This window comes from Podarcis bocagei (assembly GCF_964188305.1).
Source record: "Podarcis bocagei genome assembly, chromosome: 6".
NCBI lineage: Eukaryota > Metazoa > Chordata > Lepidosauria > Squamata > Lacertidae > Podarcis > Podarcis bocagei.
The window spans coordinates 27,299,897-27,316,812 of record NC_138130.1 but is presented as its reverse complement, the minus strand read 5'-3'; the positions used below and the strand labels follow the sequence as shown (position 1 = coordinate 27,316,812).

At 43.0% G+C, this 16,916-nt stretch overlaps 1 protein-coding gene across 3 annotated transcripts in view; it reads right to left on the bottom strand.

Annotated features, from left to right (window-relative positions):
- The window catches only part of ATP11A (ATPase phospholipid transporting 11A), a 112,308-nt gene that overhangs the window by 56,122 nt on the left and 39,270 nt on the right, over positions 1–16,916 (bottom strand). For all 3 annotated transcript variants that reach the window (XM_081198297.1, XM_081198298.1, XM_081198296.1), the window contains exons 2-5: positions 5,421–5,543; positions 2,625–2,714; positions 1,002–1,082; positions 250–357 (exon numbers count right to left, since the gene is read on the bottom strand). In XM_081198297.1, coding sequence (XP_081054423.1) covers positions 250–357; positions 1,002–1,082; positions 2,625–2,714; positions 5,421–5,543 — 402 coding nt within the window. The remainder of the gene's footprint in view (positions 1–249; positions 358–1,001; positions 1,083–2,624; positions 2,715–5,420; positions 5,544–16,916) is intronic.

Here is a 16,916-nt window from a genome sequence, read left to right as displayed (position 1 = left end):
GATCCTCTTTTTGAAGCAAAGTCTTCACCCTGGTTCATAAAAGACTCTGCTGTGTTTTACCGTAGCCCACCTGATACATGGGACTAATTTTTCTTTTAAAGGCAGGCAGAAACAATATTTATGAAATGAAGAAAGTTATACTCATGGAGTATATATCATGGAGAATTGTATCCAACTCTCTCTCTTTCTGACACACCAACTCAAGTAATCTCCATCCAAGAAATATATTGAATAATACATGGCACTCACTCTGAGTTTGCGGCTCTGCTTTCTAACCAGTTTGCCATGTCGAATGAAATGAACAGGACACTGGTTCATTGCATTGTCGGCTTTGTGACGAAGCCAATCTTCATAGCCCTAAATGAAATAACCAATTAAATATTTATAATTCTCCCAAAAGGTAACCGTTTATCATTTATATTAGACTGGTAAAACATTGTTGGAGAAACTGTAATTTCAAAAGTGTAAGGTGGGGGAACAGAGCAGGAGTTCGAAAATTATGATGATTGCTTGCTGACTTTTTAAAAAAATGACATGACTCCAACTCAATTCGCATCCGCTCCTGATCATAATGGTGTATCACAGGGGTCAGCAAACCTTTTCAGCAGGGGGCTGGTCCACTGTCCCTCAGACCTTGTGGAGGGCCGGACTATATTTTGAAGGGGGGAAATGAACAAATTCCTATGCTCCACAAATAACCCAGAGATGCATTTTAAATAAAAGCACACGTTCTACTCATGTAAAAACACGCTGATTCCTGGACCGTCCATGGGCCGGATTTAGGAGGCGACTGGGCCAGATCCGGCCCCCAGGTCTTAGTTTGCCTACCCATGGTGTATCAGATTCAAAGTTACCATGCTGATGGTTGAATAGTTGATGTTGCACGCACACTTCTGGTTTCCAGAAAAACAATATCTCAGGAAATGAATTAAAAAAAATATTTTTAAAAAAAACCATGCAGAATTTATACTATCTTCACTTTTAACAGACAATGCTCTTACCTGTTTAATAGCTGTTACAGTGATGACAAAGAAAAGTGGAAGCCCACTTGTCACTGGGCTAGTTGGTGTGTCAATAATTAACTAGGAGGAAAAAAGAATTAGCATACATTTTCTAAAGAACAGCGTTGTTGTTGTTTTTTAAAAAATGGGTCTTAAAACGTTTTTATTAGCAGCCTTTGATAAAGTACTCTGCAATCATTAAAACTGAACCATCTGAACATTAAGATGATAATGTTAGGGTGGCGCTGTGGGTTAAACCACAGAGCCTAGGACTTGCCGATCAGAAGGTCGGCGGTTCGAATCCCCGCGACGGAGTGAGCTCCCGTTGCTCAGTCCCTGCTCCTGCCAACCTAGCAGTTCGAAAGCACATCAAAGTGCAAGTAGATAAATAGGTACCGCTCCAGTGGGAAGGTAAACAGCGTTTCCGTGCACTGCTCTGGTTCGCCAGAAGCGGCTTAGTCATGCTGGCCACATGACCCAGAAGCTGTACGCCGGCTCCCTCAGCCAATAAAGTGAGATGAACGCCGCAACCCCAGAGTCGGTCACGACTGGACCTAATGGTCAGGGGTCCCTTTACCTTTACCTCCATAACATCTTAGAAGAGTCTGGCCACGTTGACTAATTCAACTGAATTAACTTATCAGAAGGCATGGTACTAGCGGCTACTGCACATATTATGCAGAAGCAAATCTGGCTTACCACTGAACATAGACTCGACAGGGATCTGAAATTAATCACAGGCCTCCAATAAGCCTGTACGATTCAACTGTTTGCAAACATACGTTTGCTGTACACATAGCAGTGTATAAAGTGACCTTGAGCCACAGCAACACAAAGAATACCAACACGGCTTAAGCAGAACCATATACAGTACCTGGAAAGGGGAATGTTAAGTATTCAATTTTCCACTTGCAGTGAAATACCATTTAGCCTCTTGGAAAAGCATCTTACTTGTTGCATAGTCCATTGTACTGATTAGGTAACATGTTCCCTCCCCACTATCATTTTCTAATTTAACCTATGTATAGCTAAACCCACACCCACACCATATATTTTAAGTGCTATTATACCTCTTTTAACAGTCATGGCTTACCCCCAAAGAATTCTGGGAACTACAGTTAAGAGCTGTTAGGAGACCCTCCCTATCCTCTTCACAGAGCTGCATTCCCAGAGTTCCCTGGTTGTTAAACCACCCAGGAAACTGTTGTGAGGGGAATAGTTTGTGAGAGTCTAACAACTCTCAGCACTCTTAACTACAGTTCCCAGTGTTTTTGGCAGGAAACCATGACTGTCAAAGTGGTATAATAGCGCCTTAAATGCACATTGAGGATATGGCCTAAGTTTAATGGGATGTACATTCCTGAAAGGCAGGGTGATATTATTACTAGTAGTAGTAGTAGTAGTAATAGTAGTAGTAGTATACTGCCCTATACCTGCAAGTTCACAACATAAAACATGTAAGTAATTGTAAAGACAAAAACACTTCATGACAAATTCCCTTTCTATCCCTATAAAAATAAAACATAGCTGAAGACTCAAAATATTTAATTTTAGACATCCATATCAAATATGTATATCCTGTTTTAAATGAAAGAACTAAAGAAAGAAATGTGTATATCTTACCTGTACAAGAAAAATGATGAGAAAATAAAAGTTAGCTATTCTTCGGAACTGCTCAAATAAATTCTTTGGGACAAAGTTCCAAAAAGTGTACTAAAAGAAAAAGAGAGGCAGAAATGGACTGTTGATGACATGCTGTGCTTTCAAATCTATCAAATGGTATACATTAGGAACTAATGGCTTTAAAAGGGTGGGGGAATCAATTATATATAGATCCCAGTTCTGAGAAAGTTATTCAAGCTTAAATCTTGATTTACAAAGAACTGTGGCAGAGTTAACTTTGCCTGGATCAATGGCATATATAAAGTTACCATATTTTTCACCCTATAGGATGCACTTTTTCCCCTCCAAAAATGAAGGGGAAATGTGTATGCGTCCTATGGGGCGAATGCAGGCTTTCGCTGAAGCCTGGAGAGCGAGAGGGGTTGGTGCACACCGAACCCTCTCGCTCTCCAGGCTTCAGGAAGCTATCCACAAGCCTTGGAAGCCCGCGGGAGTTCCCGCCGGGCTCCCAAGGCTTGCGGACAGCAGCCTGCAGCCGGAAACCCGGGGAGCGCAGCAGAGCGCGCCCTGGGCTTCGGGCAGATATCCGCAAGCCTGGGGAGACCGGCGGGAGTTCCCACCGGGCTCCCAAGGCTTGAGGATAGTAGCCTGTTCTGGGGGCTGGGGTTGGGGGAAGCTCGGGCTTCCCCCGCCCCAGCCCCGCGCCGGGGGAAAAATAATTCCCCCCCTTTATTCCCCCCCCAAAAAAACTAGGTGCGCCCTATGGGCCGGTGCGCCCTATGAGGCGAAAAACACGGTAACTGCTCTAAGTAAACACAAAACATATCTGCAAAGTCATATTATTATGAATTTAAGTAAACTGCATAACTTGAGGCAAGCGGTTGGCATTATTAAGCAGACTGACATATCAAATCCCAGCTTTTCAGAAGGGATGAACTTCACCTTTTTGAATTTGACAGTTATTTGAGGAACAGGGGAAGAGTGTTAGAAGAAATTCATGGAGCAACTTTGGAAGGTGTAGAAGAACGAACGCCATACTTGGATGGTCTACTCCAGCAGCAAATGATGTACCAAGAATTAACACCACAAATGAGCATGGGACCCAGAAGGAAATAACAGATGTCCTGGCTGGGGGAGGAACATCTGTATGGAGTAGGGAATTTAATAATTTCAAAATTTTTACATGGTTGAATGGCTCACGGGTGTAGCTGCTATCCTGTTGGAGAAGACTGAGAAAATCTGCTGGAAATTCAAGGGAAATTCACCTCAGATTCTTTCTAGAAATGGTTACCTATGAGATTGGGAGCTTTCCAGCAGACCCAGGCCTGGATCAAGGGAAACCATCTGCTGAACTTCATGCTAGTCCTCCTCTGGTCAGATCTAATTCTAGAGGAGTAGGACAATGACTTCTCTTCTCATATTGGTCCTGGGTGATAATATCCTTCCCACAATCCTCAATTCCTGCTATACCTCCTACTCATGCTTGCCTCTTCATTTACCTTCCATCTCTACTTGAAACTACCAGCTTAAGTGTTAAGATTCACAATGGGGGTGACATCTGTCAATATCACACAAATGCTAGCAACAAAATTCCAGAAAGCTATTATTAATATTCCATCTGCAGCTGGCTAGCCACTACTGACATGCCTCTGAGCAAGTGAGCTCCAATACGACCTGCAGGTGACATTTACGATAAATATTAAGTCAGTAACACAATGACAGCTCTTCTGACACATGCAGAGAACGGCCCGTAAAGCAAAGTGTCCTTTTAAATATAGCTAATAGGAAATGCAGATAGAATGATAAATTAACAATAAAATGTAACATGGAAGACTATTATTCTTATGGGTTCAACTGGCAGTGTTCGCACAGGGTAGTCCAATGCGTGTCCTCAAGGCCTTTTTTTGTTGGCCCTCAACAACATCTGGTGATCAGCCTTCGCGGTGCCGCTGCCTTCCCAAAGCAAGGTAAGTGAGGCACTGGGCTTTGGGAAGGAGGCATGAGGTCTCTGATGTCCTAGATTCCTCTCACCTCCTTCCCAAAGCCTAGTTAACACGTTCCAACCTTTAGACAGGAGGTGGGAGGGATCTAGGACCCTGCCAGAGGTGACTCATCACAGATCAGACATGCACATTCCTGCGCTTTCCCTTGCTTCCTTTCCCTTTCCCTGGATTCCCAACTTTGGCTTGACCCTTTGACCGCACCCACCCACCACTCATCCTTTTGATTTCTATTTGCTGCTCTGGACTTCTGCCTGACCTGACGATGTACCCAATCCTGACTTGTTTGATTTAATTAACTGATTTGAAGTCACCCAGCACTTCCCACTGACTGCTTGCAGGCCTGACCCCACAGGGTCCTGACACTGGGTTAAGAATGCTGTGATTATGATAGGAAGGGAAGAGACTGGAAGGTGTTGTTTGTCATTCAGCTGTTCACGCAGCGATAATTACAACTTGCCGCAGGTAAAGCAGCCCACAGCGGCAAATTGTTCTTCTGGTCCTCTGGAAACTGCCCTGCTATATATTTCTGAAAAAGTCTGTTATGACTGTGTATCATAAGAACAGATCAGCACCGTCTTTTAAGAGCACAGACTAGTGACAATTTGACCACAAGCAAATTTTAATGGTGGGAAGCAACATCTACTTTTTATTATATTCCTTTCCAATCAGCTGCTGCTGGTAAACAAAGGTAGCTCAGGAAGCAAAAAATAAAATAGTTGGTGGAAAAAAGAAAAAGGAAGCTGACAGAGCAGAGTCAAAAGCATTAGACAAATTATGCAAACACACACTCTACCTTTGAGGAGACTATTCTGTTATCCGGATACCTCTGTGGAATGTACGCTTCAGTGCCTGCAGGGGGTTCACGATGCCCAACATAAATAGTCCGATTGTCCACCCAATTCTCTTCTCCAGCACACTGTGGAAAAAAGAATGTGTCATTTTAGTTCAGTCTGTAGTTCTGCATAGACATGAGTCATACACTGAACTGGCTAGCCCCGTCTCTTGGCATTAGTTGATACTTCATTCTCTAATAGCTGTCAAAATCTTAACCCCCCCACCCCCCCAAGTCTTTGCCTATCTTCTCCTGAGCGATACTTAGATGACACATAGGAGTGAGCTGTCAAAATCCTGCCTTTAATTGTCTTCAGTAAGTCCCTTACCCCTGGAGGAATAAAGGCAAACCCACACAATTCAAATCCGTTACTCTAAACGGCGAGTTTTATATTTTGTCCTCATATTACTCTAAAAAGAAAAGAAAAGGCATGCACACTGACACATCCCAGCTCTCTGAATACATATTGAGCATATTTCCCTAATCATGTGCACTGTAATCCAAGGAGCTATTTCAGGAGACTGCCAGGGCTTGCGTATATTTGGGTTTTCTCTGTAAACAGCAAAGCTGAGGGGCCACTTGTGCAGTTTTTCCAAGTTTTGAAACTATGCGACAAATAGTTGCAGCACCGCTTCTAGAAAGAGGGATTGACTATGAAGCCCTGCTTACTTGGGGAGTGTAACACATTTATTTATTCAAAAGATTTATATGCTGCCTTTCTTGGGGGCGGGGGTGCAAACTCCTGCCATGGCAGATTACAAAAGATTATGAAAACCATAAAGTATGGATGGCGAACCTTAATATGAGGACAAAAGGTAGAAGGCCTTTATCTGAAATCTTCTAAAATACATATGTACAGAAGTATACATGATTCTACGCATTATTATTTTGGATGTATGGAATTAGTAGGACTTGTTAAGGAAAGAGTTGTTAAGACTTTATATTCAATTTATTTTAAATGGTGTTTTTTTAAAAGGAAGTTGTAATGGCCCCAGCCTCAAACTCAAGATTCAGAGGATGGGTTTAGTGACCAGGAAGATGCTGGGGCAGAGAGCAGTCCAGAATCAGAGGCAGAAGTGGAGGCTGGAGTGAAAGGGGGCGAAGAGGCAGCAATAAATCAGGCTGGTAAGGAAGCCAGGCTCTCCCATTTCTGCTGCAACCAGCTCCTCTCCCCGCTGGTTTCCCAGAATGAGATACAAGGTGAAGGAGCCTTAGGCTGCTGGGGAAGGAACCAGGAGAGGCAGAGACCTTCAGTCCTCGCAACTGTCTCATTGGGGCAAGACCTACTGGGAAGAGTTGTTGTGATCCCTAGGCTTGTGCTGTTTTGGTTTCTTTGAATAGTTAGCTTCACTGGCACTTTATTGCTGACCTACTTCTGACTCTGGCTCCCAACAGTCTTGCAGAGATTGCACCAGATGGGAAGCCATAGAAAGAAAAAGCACACCCCTTTAAGCCAGGGACTTGGTCCTTTAAGATTTCACATTTCTAAGAAAGAGGAGTGGAGAAGCGGCAGGCTGGAGGGAGGGCCTCATCCTGAAAACTCAGTCCATCTTCGTATGAATGAGTTGTTCAATTGGAGTTCTCCAAGGTGCTGTACCCACCATCCTGCCTTCTGGTGTGAACAGGTCAGAACAGAGGTAAGGGCAGGGTTCAGACCTTGTCAAACTCTCAATGATGTCATAGGAGACAATCACTAATGGCCAAAGAAGACATTAGGGAAAATGGTTTGTATAAGCCCATTGAAATTTTTTGCTAAAGACTTCATGTTCTGAACTGTTTATCATAAGAATATAACAAAACATGAACGAAGAACGATTTTTTTTGGGGGGGGGGGAGGGGACAAAGTATTCCAAAATGCAGATTTAAGTAATTTACACTACATCCTCAAGAACAGAGAAGGCAACCTGTGCCTTGTTCAACAAAAGTAATACTGAATAACGAAAGCAGAGTCATGCATTATTAAAGCCATTATTCAACAGAACTTGATTCTTCTCATGAGGGTACTACATAGTTTAGAGGACAGTAGAACAAAAAGTCTCTCTTATACTGCTTATTGCCAACAATCGATATAAAATATACTATATATGAACAGCTATTATGTCTACCAAAAAAACAACAACACCCCAAGACAGCACTTCCCCCCCACCCCTATCAAACTACCACTCTGTACTGTATTAGATTTCCTTTGGACCATGACACTGATATCCCTGCAAGGAAAGGAAAAAGTACTGCAGCAAAGTAGGAAGAGCAGTGAAGTGTATCCACTGCTTTATATGCTATTACTTAAGCCCATTAAAAGGTACATCCAAGAAACCATAAATAAACCTAAGCATTATGAGTTTCTAATAATAACTTAAAGCTCAATGTACCGAAACCCTATTCCATTGGCACATCAATGATGAAGCATTACTTTTCTTGCTTCAGCCCTGTCAGCAAATGCAGAACCCAAAAACTGGTGGAAGATCCATTATGCTGTCTTTGCTTCACATACCACTGACTACAGTATCCTCCTGGGGAGTCTATCCAAGTGGGTGGGGGTGGGGGGGGGACTGCTTTGCAGGGGTGCTGTTGCTACTTGGATGACCAATGGGTGATGCTTGGGGAATGTTATTCGGCACCATAGGGCCTTCAATGTGGGGATACTCAGGGTTCAATTATATCCCCCCATGCTGTGGGGTCATCAGTAGTTTAGGAGTGTGTTGTAAGCAATATGCTGATGACACACAGCTCTATTTCTCCTTTACATCTACAGGTATGGAAGTGGATGTGTTGGACCGGTGTCTGGCCTTGGTACTGGACTGGGTAAGAACTAATCCAGTTAAGACTGAGACACTGTTAGTGGGTGGTTCCCTAGACTGGGTGGATGGAAGACTGCCTGCTCTTGAGGGGATTGCACTCCCTCTAAAGGAGCAGGTACGCAGCTTGAGGGTCTCCTGGACCCATTGCTGTCACTGGAGGCAAAGGTGGCATTGATGACATAGAGTGCCTTCTGTCAGCTTCAGCTGGTGGCCCAGCTATCTAGACAGGGATAGCCTCACCTCTGTGGCCTACGATCTAGTAATCTCTAGATTAGATTACTTCAGTGTGTTATAGATGGGGGTGTCTCTGAAGACGGTTCAGAAACTTCAGCTCAAGCAAAATTCGACGGTCAGGTTGCTCACCCTCGGAGGGCGACAACACAAGAATAGGCCATTTCTGTGATGGCTTTCTGTTTGTGGAATGTTCTCTTCAGAGAAGTTTGCCAGGCGCCATCATTACATGTCTTTATCCAGGTCTTCAGCTATTAAACAACCTATGACCTTTTAAATGTGGTGGACCTGTTATTATTATTATTTCTGTGATTGTTAAATTGTTTATTATTATTATTATTATTATTATTATTATTATTATTATGCTACGTAAAATATGTTTTTAATTTTGTACACTGCCCTGGGACCTTTGGATAAAGAACAGTATACAAATTGAATAAATACAAAAGGACATATTCAAGACTCCTAGCTTCATCAAGCTTGAATGATGATTTAAGTACGACTTCGTTTCTCAGTTTAAGGTCACGAAACTTTTAACATAATAGAAAACTTTTAAAAAACAAAATGGGGGTGAAGTACTCACAACAAACTCAGTGAAGTATTCAGTTTTCTGAATAATAATGTTTCTTTTTTTTAAAAAAAAAGGAAAGAAAAGAAAATGCAAGCAATGGAATAACTATCCCATTATCCCATTCAAAGGGAAGAGCTACATTGATTTGCTGTAGCCCAAACAGGAAAAAACAAGGGGGGAGGGGAGAAACCCTGTGATACCTTAAGGCTTTGTGACATAAACTTTAACGGGCAAGTCTACAAAATCTTATGGCACACTAAATTTGTTAACATTTAACCTCACTGGTGCTACAGCTGTCAGAATTCAAAGTCCACATTTGCATCCTCACAGGAAAACCTGTATATGGTAGGTTACAAGTATTGCCATTTTACATTCTGAGAAACAAGCCTGAGAAGTTTATAACAGCTTGCTCAATGCATGAGCTAGGATGGGCGTTCAGGGCTCATCCTCTGTCCCTTGACTCACAATTGTTTATCTGGCAAGGTACTAAAAAAACATTATTTTAAAAAGGAAACAAGCCTGAAGGGGCTCAAACAATTTTGCTTAGTTGCTTAACTTACATTAGGTCAAGAAATATCCCAGCTGTCCTCCAGGTAAAACTGGCATAAAACTACAGGTATTTTTTTCACCTTGCCTGTTAACATGAAAAGCCCATTTGTTTTTATCTTATGAATTTATCTTATGCCCATTTGTTTTTATCTTATGAATTGTTCTAGAAGTATTTCTAAGCTGGTGCTTTGATTCTTTCTGCTCTCTGCAGTAGATGGTACGGTGTCGGCTAAGTTTAGGTGATGAAATGGATGGGATGGGGAAAGGCGCTAAATGACCATCAAAATATGGTAATGAGAGAACAATGGCCTATGGCCTTAACTCTGCTGGGTTACTAAAAGTATGATCTTGTCATGCATTTGGAAGAGGATGGTGTGATGTGGAAAGATACAGGGAACATAACTGCTGGTACCCATATATAAAACCTTATGAACAACACATATATGGAGTTTTCCATCAGATCATATGACGGTGTTAAGTGATAACGCCAAGGCCTGGTGCCTCCCCCCAATGCAGCGTCGCCCGGGATTCATCACGCTGGTCTCCCATCACGCTGATGTGGCCCATGTCTAGGGACATGGGCACACGACAAGCAGAGTTCAAACAGAAGCTTAGCCTTGAGGAGTAATATCTAAGCCTTATTTATTGCAAATTAGAGCAAACGTAACAGAACAAAGAAAAACATGGCTTCTCTCTCTGTCTTTCTTCCTCGGAGAAAGAACTGCAAAAGCTATACAGAGCGGAAACAGCGTATCTCCTCTCACAAGGCTCCAATAATCAGTGCTGGAATGTGAACAGGCATGTGACATGTAACAATCCCACATATCTGCAGCATGGGAGGAATGGAATTCTCGACAGATGGGCCATCATATAATCAGCAGACCACATATGTGCAGAAGCAGGGAATGGCTCCTGCATGATTCTCAACCTGGTATCCAGCAGTCCTGTGGCTCTGCTACATGCATGCTGCATGCGCGGGCAATGGAAGCCCAGAGTCCAGCACTGGGCTGCGAGAACATCTCTTCCAGGTGGACTTAATGTCTGGAAACAGATTGAGGACCTAACTCCAACCATTGGCCGTATAGGCTGGAGCTAATGGGTGTTGGGAGTCCAGCATCATCTGGCTGGCCATTTGTTTCATCATTTCTGGTCTAGCCCTCAGGCACAGCTGGTGGTTTTGAACAACCATCAGACAATATTCCAAGGGATGAAAGGATGGTGTTGGCTTCCCATCCTTCTCTATCTCCTCTCAGCCACTGAGATATGGTCTGAGAGCCTGAACCTGCCCTCTGCCCAGCAATGCCTAGCATTCTCCCATCAGCCATGGCTGCAATGAGTGTGGGAGCTGAGCACCATGCCTCACCAAAATGGTCTCCCTTTTCCTGTGCCGGACAGGATCTCTTACAGTTGGTTTGTCTGGAATACCATATATGCACTAATAAAGAATCAACAAAGACTATAACCTTCAAAGTGCTAGCAGGGCCACTATCTATGCCTCACTAAAGTGAGCCAGTTATTATTATGCCATTTTCATCTCACACATCCATATGATACTGAAATATCACTCTTGTTCTCATCTGTCAGGATAATGTCGCACATTAGTGGGGGGTGTGAATTGCTGATTTTGCAAAGATCACATATCTTTGGCAATTTACAAAGCAGAATGCCTGATTTATGATTTTAAAAATTAATGGAAAAAAGATTTGCCTTAATGCAATATTCGAATAGCTTGAATAGGCAAATCTTCTTCCCATTAATTTTTAAAATCATAAATCAGGCATTCTGCTTTGTAAATTGCCAAAGATATGTGATCAAGCTAATCAAATATCGGGTTAATTATGATTAAGATCTGAAAATGAGAGTATTTTCCCAAATTGTTAATAAGACCATAATAATTTTTAAAGAATATATCGAGAGTGTTCTGAATGCTTCACAATACAGCTTGGAAAGGTATCCCTGCATCATCTTACCGACTGGAGAACAGTAGCCTATTGCCATACAATGAGTTCATGGCTTTAAACCAGAGAATTTCTGGCTCACAGCCACTATGCTAACAGATACCCTAGAAATCCAGCCTTTCACCAGCATAACCCTGCATTATACTGTTGAACATTTACTCAAGGGGAGAGGGAAGAACATGGGCAGATGGTAAGCTGACTGAAAGCTGTGCCTGGCCTAGCTCTGAATGAACGTCTCTCGGTTTACTATTCAACGCGACCGGCACAAGGATATGCCATGCATTGAGATACTCAGATATGAGATAACAACACTTGGCTTGCAGACATGATGGGGGTTCTGTAAAAATGCTGCAGAGTTCTGACCTTGATGAAGCAATTATCACTGCTTTTCAGATTGCACTTGAAACGGTGTTGTTCTGTCACTTCACAGAAATAGACCGGCAGCCCCTGCTCTTCTAAGCATCTAAAATCCGTACAGCCAATGTAGAAAATCACACATTGCCCTCGCTATGAATGCTATAGCATTCCTCCCTCCTCTACATTTGTTCTCATCGGATTCATCTGCAACCAAAGAGAGCACACTCACCGCTTAAAAGCAGATGCAGCTCACTGTGTAGGAAACTAAGAGGCCTGTTTTGATTTAATATTCAAAGAATGACGTCTCATTTACCCATTAGGTGCTGCTGTCCTGTCTCGTCATGCTAGGCTTCTGATTGTTATAACTGTGAAGCTTACAGGCTAGCTGAGGATGGGAATCAATTGCGTCTCCAGGAGTCAGATCAGGTGAACTTAGGATCGATAACTATTCCTATAGCCATTCAAAATGTTGCCTATCCCTGTCACTATTTAGACACAGAAAGGTACGTAGGAAATTTCAAATTATTTCATCTAATAGCTCAGTGGGGGTCCCCCTCCAGCCAGTGTCCCCCCTCCCTACAAGGCAACAAAAAGGGGGCGCTCAGAAAAAGACGGAACTTTCTGCACAAGTGGAGATTATGCAGGTGATGGTGGGGAACACAGTGGTTTCTCAATTCGCCACAAGAAGGGGACAAATGCCTCCTCCACTGCAAAATAGGGAGGCAGGAGACTGCACATGCAAGCTCCCAATATGCTGTTATGGAATCCTGGCAACATGACTGCAGAGCGCAGGCACTAACTCTGTCTGGTGACAGGACACTTAATTTTTGCTGACTCTACAGCCTAACAGCTGCCACTGGAGGAATGATAGCATGTGCCCTCTGCCCCCGATTTCTATTTATTTCCGGGATCCTTTATGCTTCTGGGGCAGAGTTTCTCATACTTGGGTATCCAGCTGTTTTTGGACTACAAATCCTATCATCCCTAGCTAGCAGGACCAGTGGTCAGGGATGATGGGAACTGTAGTCCAAAAACAGCTGGAGGCCCAAGTTTAGAAAACACAGTTCTAAGGGATCCGTCTTGCGAGGGGCACTGAACTGTGACTGGTGAGGGGAGGGGATTTACTAGAATCCACCTATACAGAGTCATACAACTGGTTCATCAAACTCAGGACTGTCTCCACTTACTGGCAAGGGCACTCTCAGAGTTTCAGGCAGGTGTTTTTCCCAGCTATAGCTGGAGATGTCAGGGGCTGAACAGGGGAATTTCTGCACACTCTGGAGCTGAGCTAGGGCCCATCCTCAAGTGCTAACAAGGGCACAGCTGTAAAGGAGTTAGATCCTTAAAGAGTCCTGGAATGGGAAAATATTAAGGTCTCGACAGAAACGGCTACATACCGTGTGCACAGGGGTTAGTTACTGATCAGGTTAGAACCGGCAAGTCTGTCACTTGAAAGGTTTAGCATCTAAGCTTTAAAGCTATTCTGCTCTATTGGGAGATGGTAACGTTCCTTATCTTTTTTTCTTCCCTGCCTTTTACGCTTCCCACCTTGCAACCCGTAATTGTTTGCTCCTGAACTTTTATATTTGCTTTAAGAGCAAAACCAACAATTGAATGAGAATTCTTACAAGCGTAGGTAACCGCAGCTCATTAAAGAAGTGCAACTAATTCAATGCTAGTTATTATATCAATTTGTAAAGGAAAGGAAAAGAAACAGCTACAGTGGTACCTCGGTTTAAGAACAGCCCTGTTTATGAACTAATCGGTATACGAACTCCGTAAAACCGGAAGTTGTGTTCTGGTTAGCGAACTTTACCTCGGTCTATGAACAGAAGATGAATGGCAGAAGGGCACTGGCGGTGGGAGGCCTCTAGGGAAAGTGTGCCTTGGTTTAAGAACGGTTTCGGTTTAAGAACGGACTTCTGGAATGAATTAAGTTCGTAAACCGAGGTACCACTGTACTTCTGTGTAAAAATAGGAAAGCAGATATTTGGAGAGTTTCTGTGTCTGTTGGAGAAGCCGAACAAACATTGAAATGTTTGAATTATTATATGCAATTATAAACAAAACTGTGAGAGCTAATGCGTTGTTTTGTAGTATCCATGGATTTTAACACCTAATATTAACAGTTCTAGGCATCTTAGAAGACCTAAATTCATATCGGTCATAATCTGCTTCTTTATGTATGCTACAAATTAAAGGGTTGCAACAAAACTAACTTGCAGCATGGAAAATTGCTGTTTTGGATTATTTTATGAAAGTGACATAAAGGAAACCTTGTACTTAATCATCGCTGTATTTTTAGCCACTTTTCTGTCAAAAAGGCCATCAAACTACCGGTAGTTTATAAGATAAAAGCATCAGAATCAAAAACACCATGTTTTTGCATCAGTCATGCATCACATCCAGACAAGACTCTCTGTGCAGTGCACCACAATATTTTTTCTAGGGATAAGGGAAAGAATCATCAAAACAACTTTTTAAGTAGCACAGCAGAATCATGCGGTCCAAGCATGCACGTTTTCAACATCACCTCAATAAACGTATATCGTATTAGCCTCATACTATTCGACTGTCTTATATTTCCACTATGGCAGATTACTAGAAGCAAAGAAAGCGCTGGTGTTTGTTTCCCCTGGCAGAGAAGGAGAAGTTGCTGCCATGATATATCACTTGTCATCTTGAAGCCCAGCCAAGATACATGAGAATTCAGACTGGCATGAAGAGGGCATGCGGAAGCCATAACTATACATGAGACACATAATATTTGGCTGCGGTGTTTTTACTTAAATATAAAACATGACTGCCGGGCTCCTCCTGCACTCAAAATTTAACAAAAGGTGAAACTGAAGTGTGTAAAAAGAACATTTCTTGGAGCAAAACGAAAGATGCACAGCAGCAAGAAACTCAAATGTTTGCAGAGCTGATCACTGTAATAAATATTATACAAATGTTCATAGATACCTTCTCAAACATTACAGTGTTAGTGAAACACACACATTCACACCTAAATTATTTTTTTGAAATTTTATTTTAAGCAAAGTGTCATTCATCATGATGGTTGGTGTACAGTGCTACCTCGAGTTAAGAACTTAATTCATTCTGGAGGTCTGTTCTTAACTTGAAACTGTTCTTAACCTGAGGTACCACTTTAGCCAATGGGCCTCCCGCTGCTGCTGCACCGCAGCCAAGCGATTTCTGTTCTCATCCTGAAGCAAAGTTCTTAGCCCAAGGTACTATTTCTGGGTTAGCGGAGTCTGTAACCTGAAGCGTCTGTAACCCGAGGTACCACTGTATATCTAAGGAGAGCTGGAAAGTGGCAAGGGCCTTTGGGAAAGTGTGTTTCTTTGTGCTCTACATATTTCTGAAGTATCAGGAGTGAGAGGGCAGCTTTCCCATCATTGTAGCAGTGTCCCCAAGTACAGATCTTCAGAGGCCTACCTAGGCTCCCTTGGATCCTTGGCAAGGAGATGTAGCAGTGACTCCGAAGCCGGGAGAGACCATGGACCAGAAACTCAAAAAGTTTGCTTTTCAGCGCCTTTCATAGTCTGCCAGTGATTCCTCCACAGCCATTGCGGTTGGGTCTGTTTAGCTCTGCTTCTCCTCTTCCACCGGTCCATTTGCCTGAGCACGCGGACGGGAGGTCAGGTTCCTAGCCAGAGTGGAGAGGGACAATTTTTGTGCCTCCATGGGCCTGCACCTTTGGCAGAGGCCAACCTAGCCAACCCCCTAGGTACGCCCCTGGAGCTCTTAATTTGTTTACTCAGAAATGAATGGCAACCATTCACTTACATAAAAGGATGAGAGTAAATGGGTGCATGTAGGAGAAGTTGGGTGAAGAGTAAGCTTGCTCCATGCCCCTGGGGCCATTGAGAATGAAAAAGTTCTCTCTCTCTCTCCACACTCAGGTTCCCCTTCTGGGTCATGTAGAATGTGATGCAACATTGGGAACTGATTAGATGTAGCTAGAGAGGTACTGACCATAGAAACCTGATAGACATGAAAGAAGAAAAATAGCACCATCTTCCATATACCTGAAGCAGGGTCTGAACTCTGTGAGGTGCCGTGCACACTGATCACGCTGCATAAGCAAACAAACAACTCAGTTTGTTGTCCCAGTTACTTATGCTGCAGCATTCCTTACCACTGCTGTATGTTATCAGCGTTTATGGTTCTCCAAGAGAGAAAACCGCTATCTTCTGTCTCTGCAAATATCACTAGCCACAGAGCAGGTGAGACCAGAAAGAACGAGTTAATATTTGCCTACTGTGCTGTCATGACATTGCTGCATAGAAACTGGTTTCTTCCATGCGTAAGTCCTAGGGGAGTCGTCCACACGTGGCAATAAGATTGGTTGGGGTAGCTGTGCTGTTGCTATGCGAATAACTTGTCACTAGTGGAGGTTTCCTTATTGTCATTTCACTGTTGTTAGAGCTGAGCAGAACAGGGTACAGCTGAACCATCACAAGCAGAGCCAAAGTAACTACCACCAGGTTTATCTTATGCGTGTTTACAAAGGAGTAAGTTCCACTGGGATCGACAAAGCCAACTCTCAAGGAAGTGTGTGTAGGACTACAGCTTGTAATGGGACCATAGGGCTGAGCTGCCCTCCCATTCTGACTCACTCTTTTTCTATGTATGCATTCTTGAAAATTCTCAGACCTCCATTGTGAGGATGGATTTAATTTGCATTTATTGCTCCAAACACATTCCACAGCTAAGTGGAGTCAAAGTACTTTGGTTTAAGTGAACCTTAGCCTCCCTGACTCTCTCATGCAACTAAATAAGCTTAAATGTGAGTACTTTAGTTTAACTGGGTCGCTGATGAGCCTGCAAGTGCACATAACCATGGAAACCTGGAAAGTGATGTCTTCATGTTTCTCCAAAGTGAAATAGCTTGTACCTCCAGGCTGTTTATCCCAAAGCTTTGGTTTTGTAATGTCTGATTCTTGGAAGAAGTCTCAGGCTAAATCTGCAATGGCATTTGACTTTT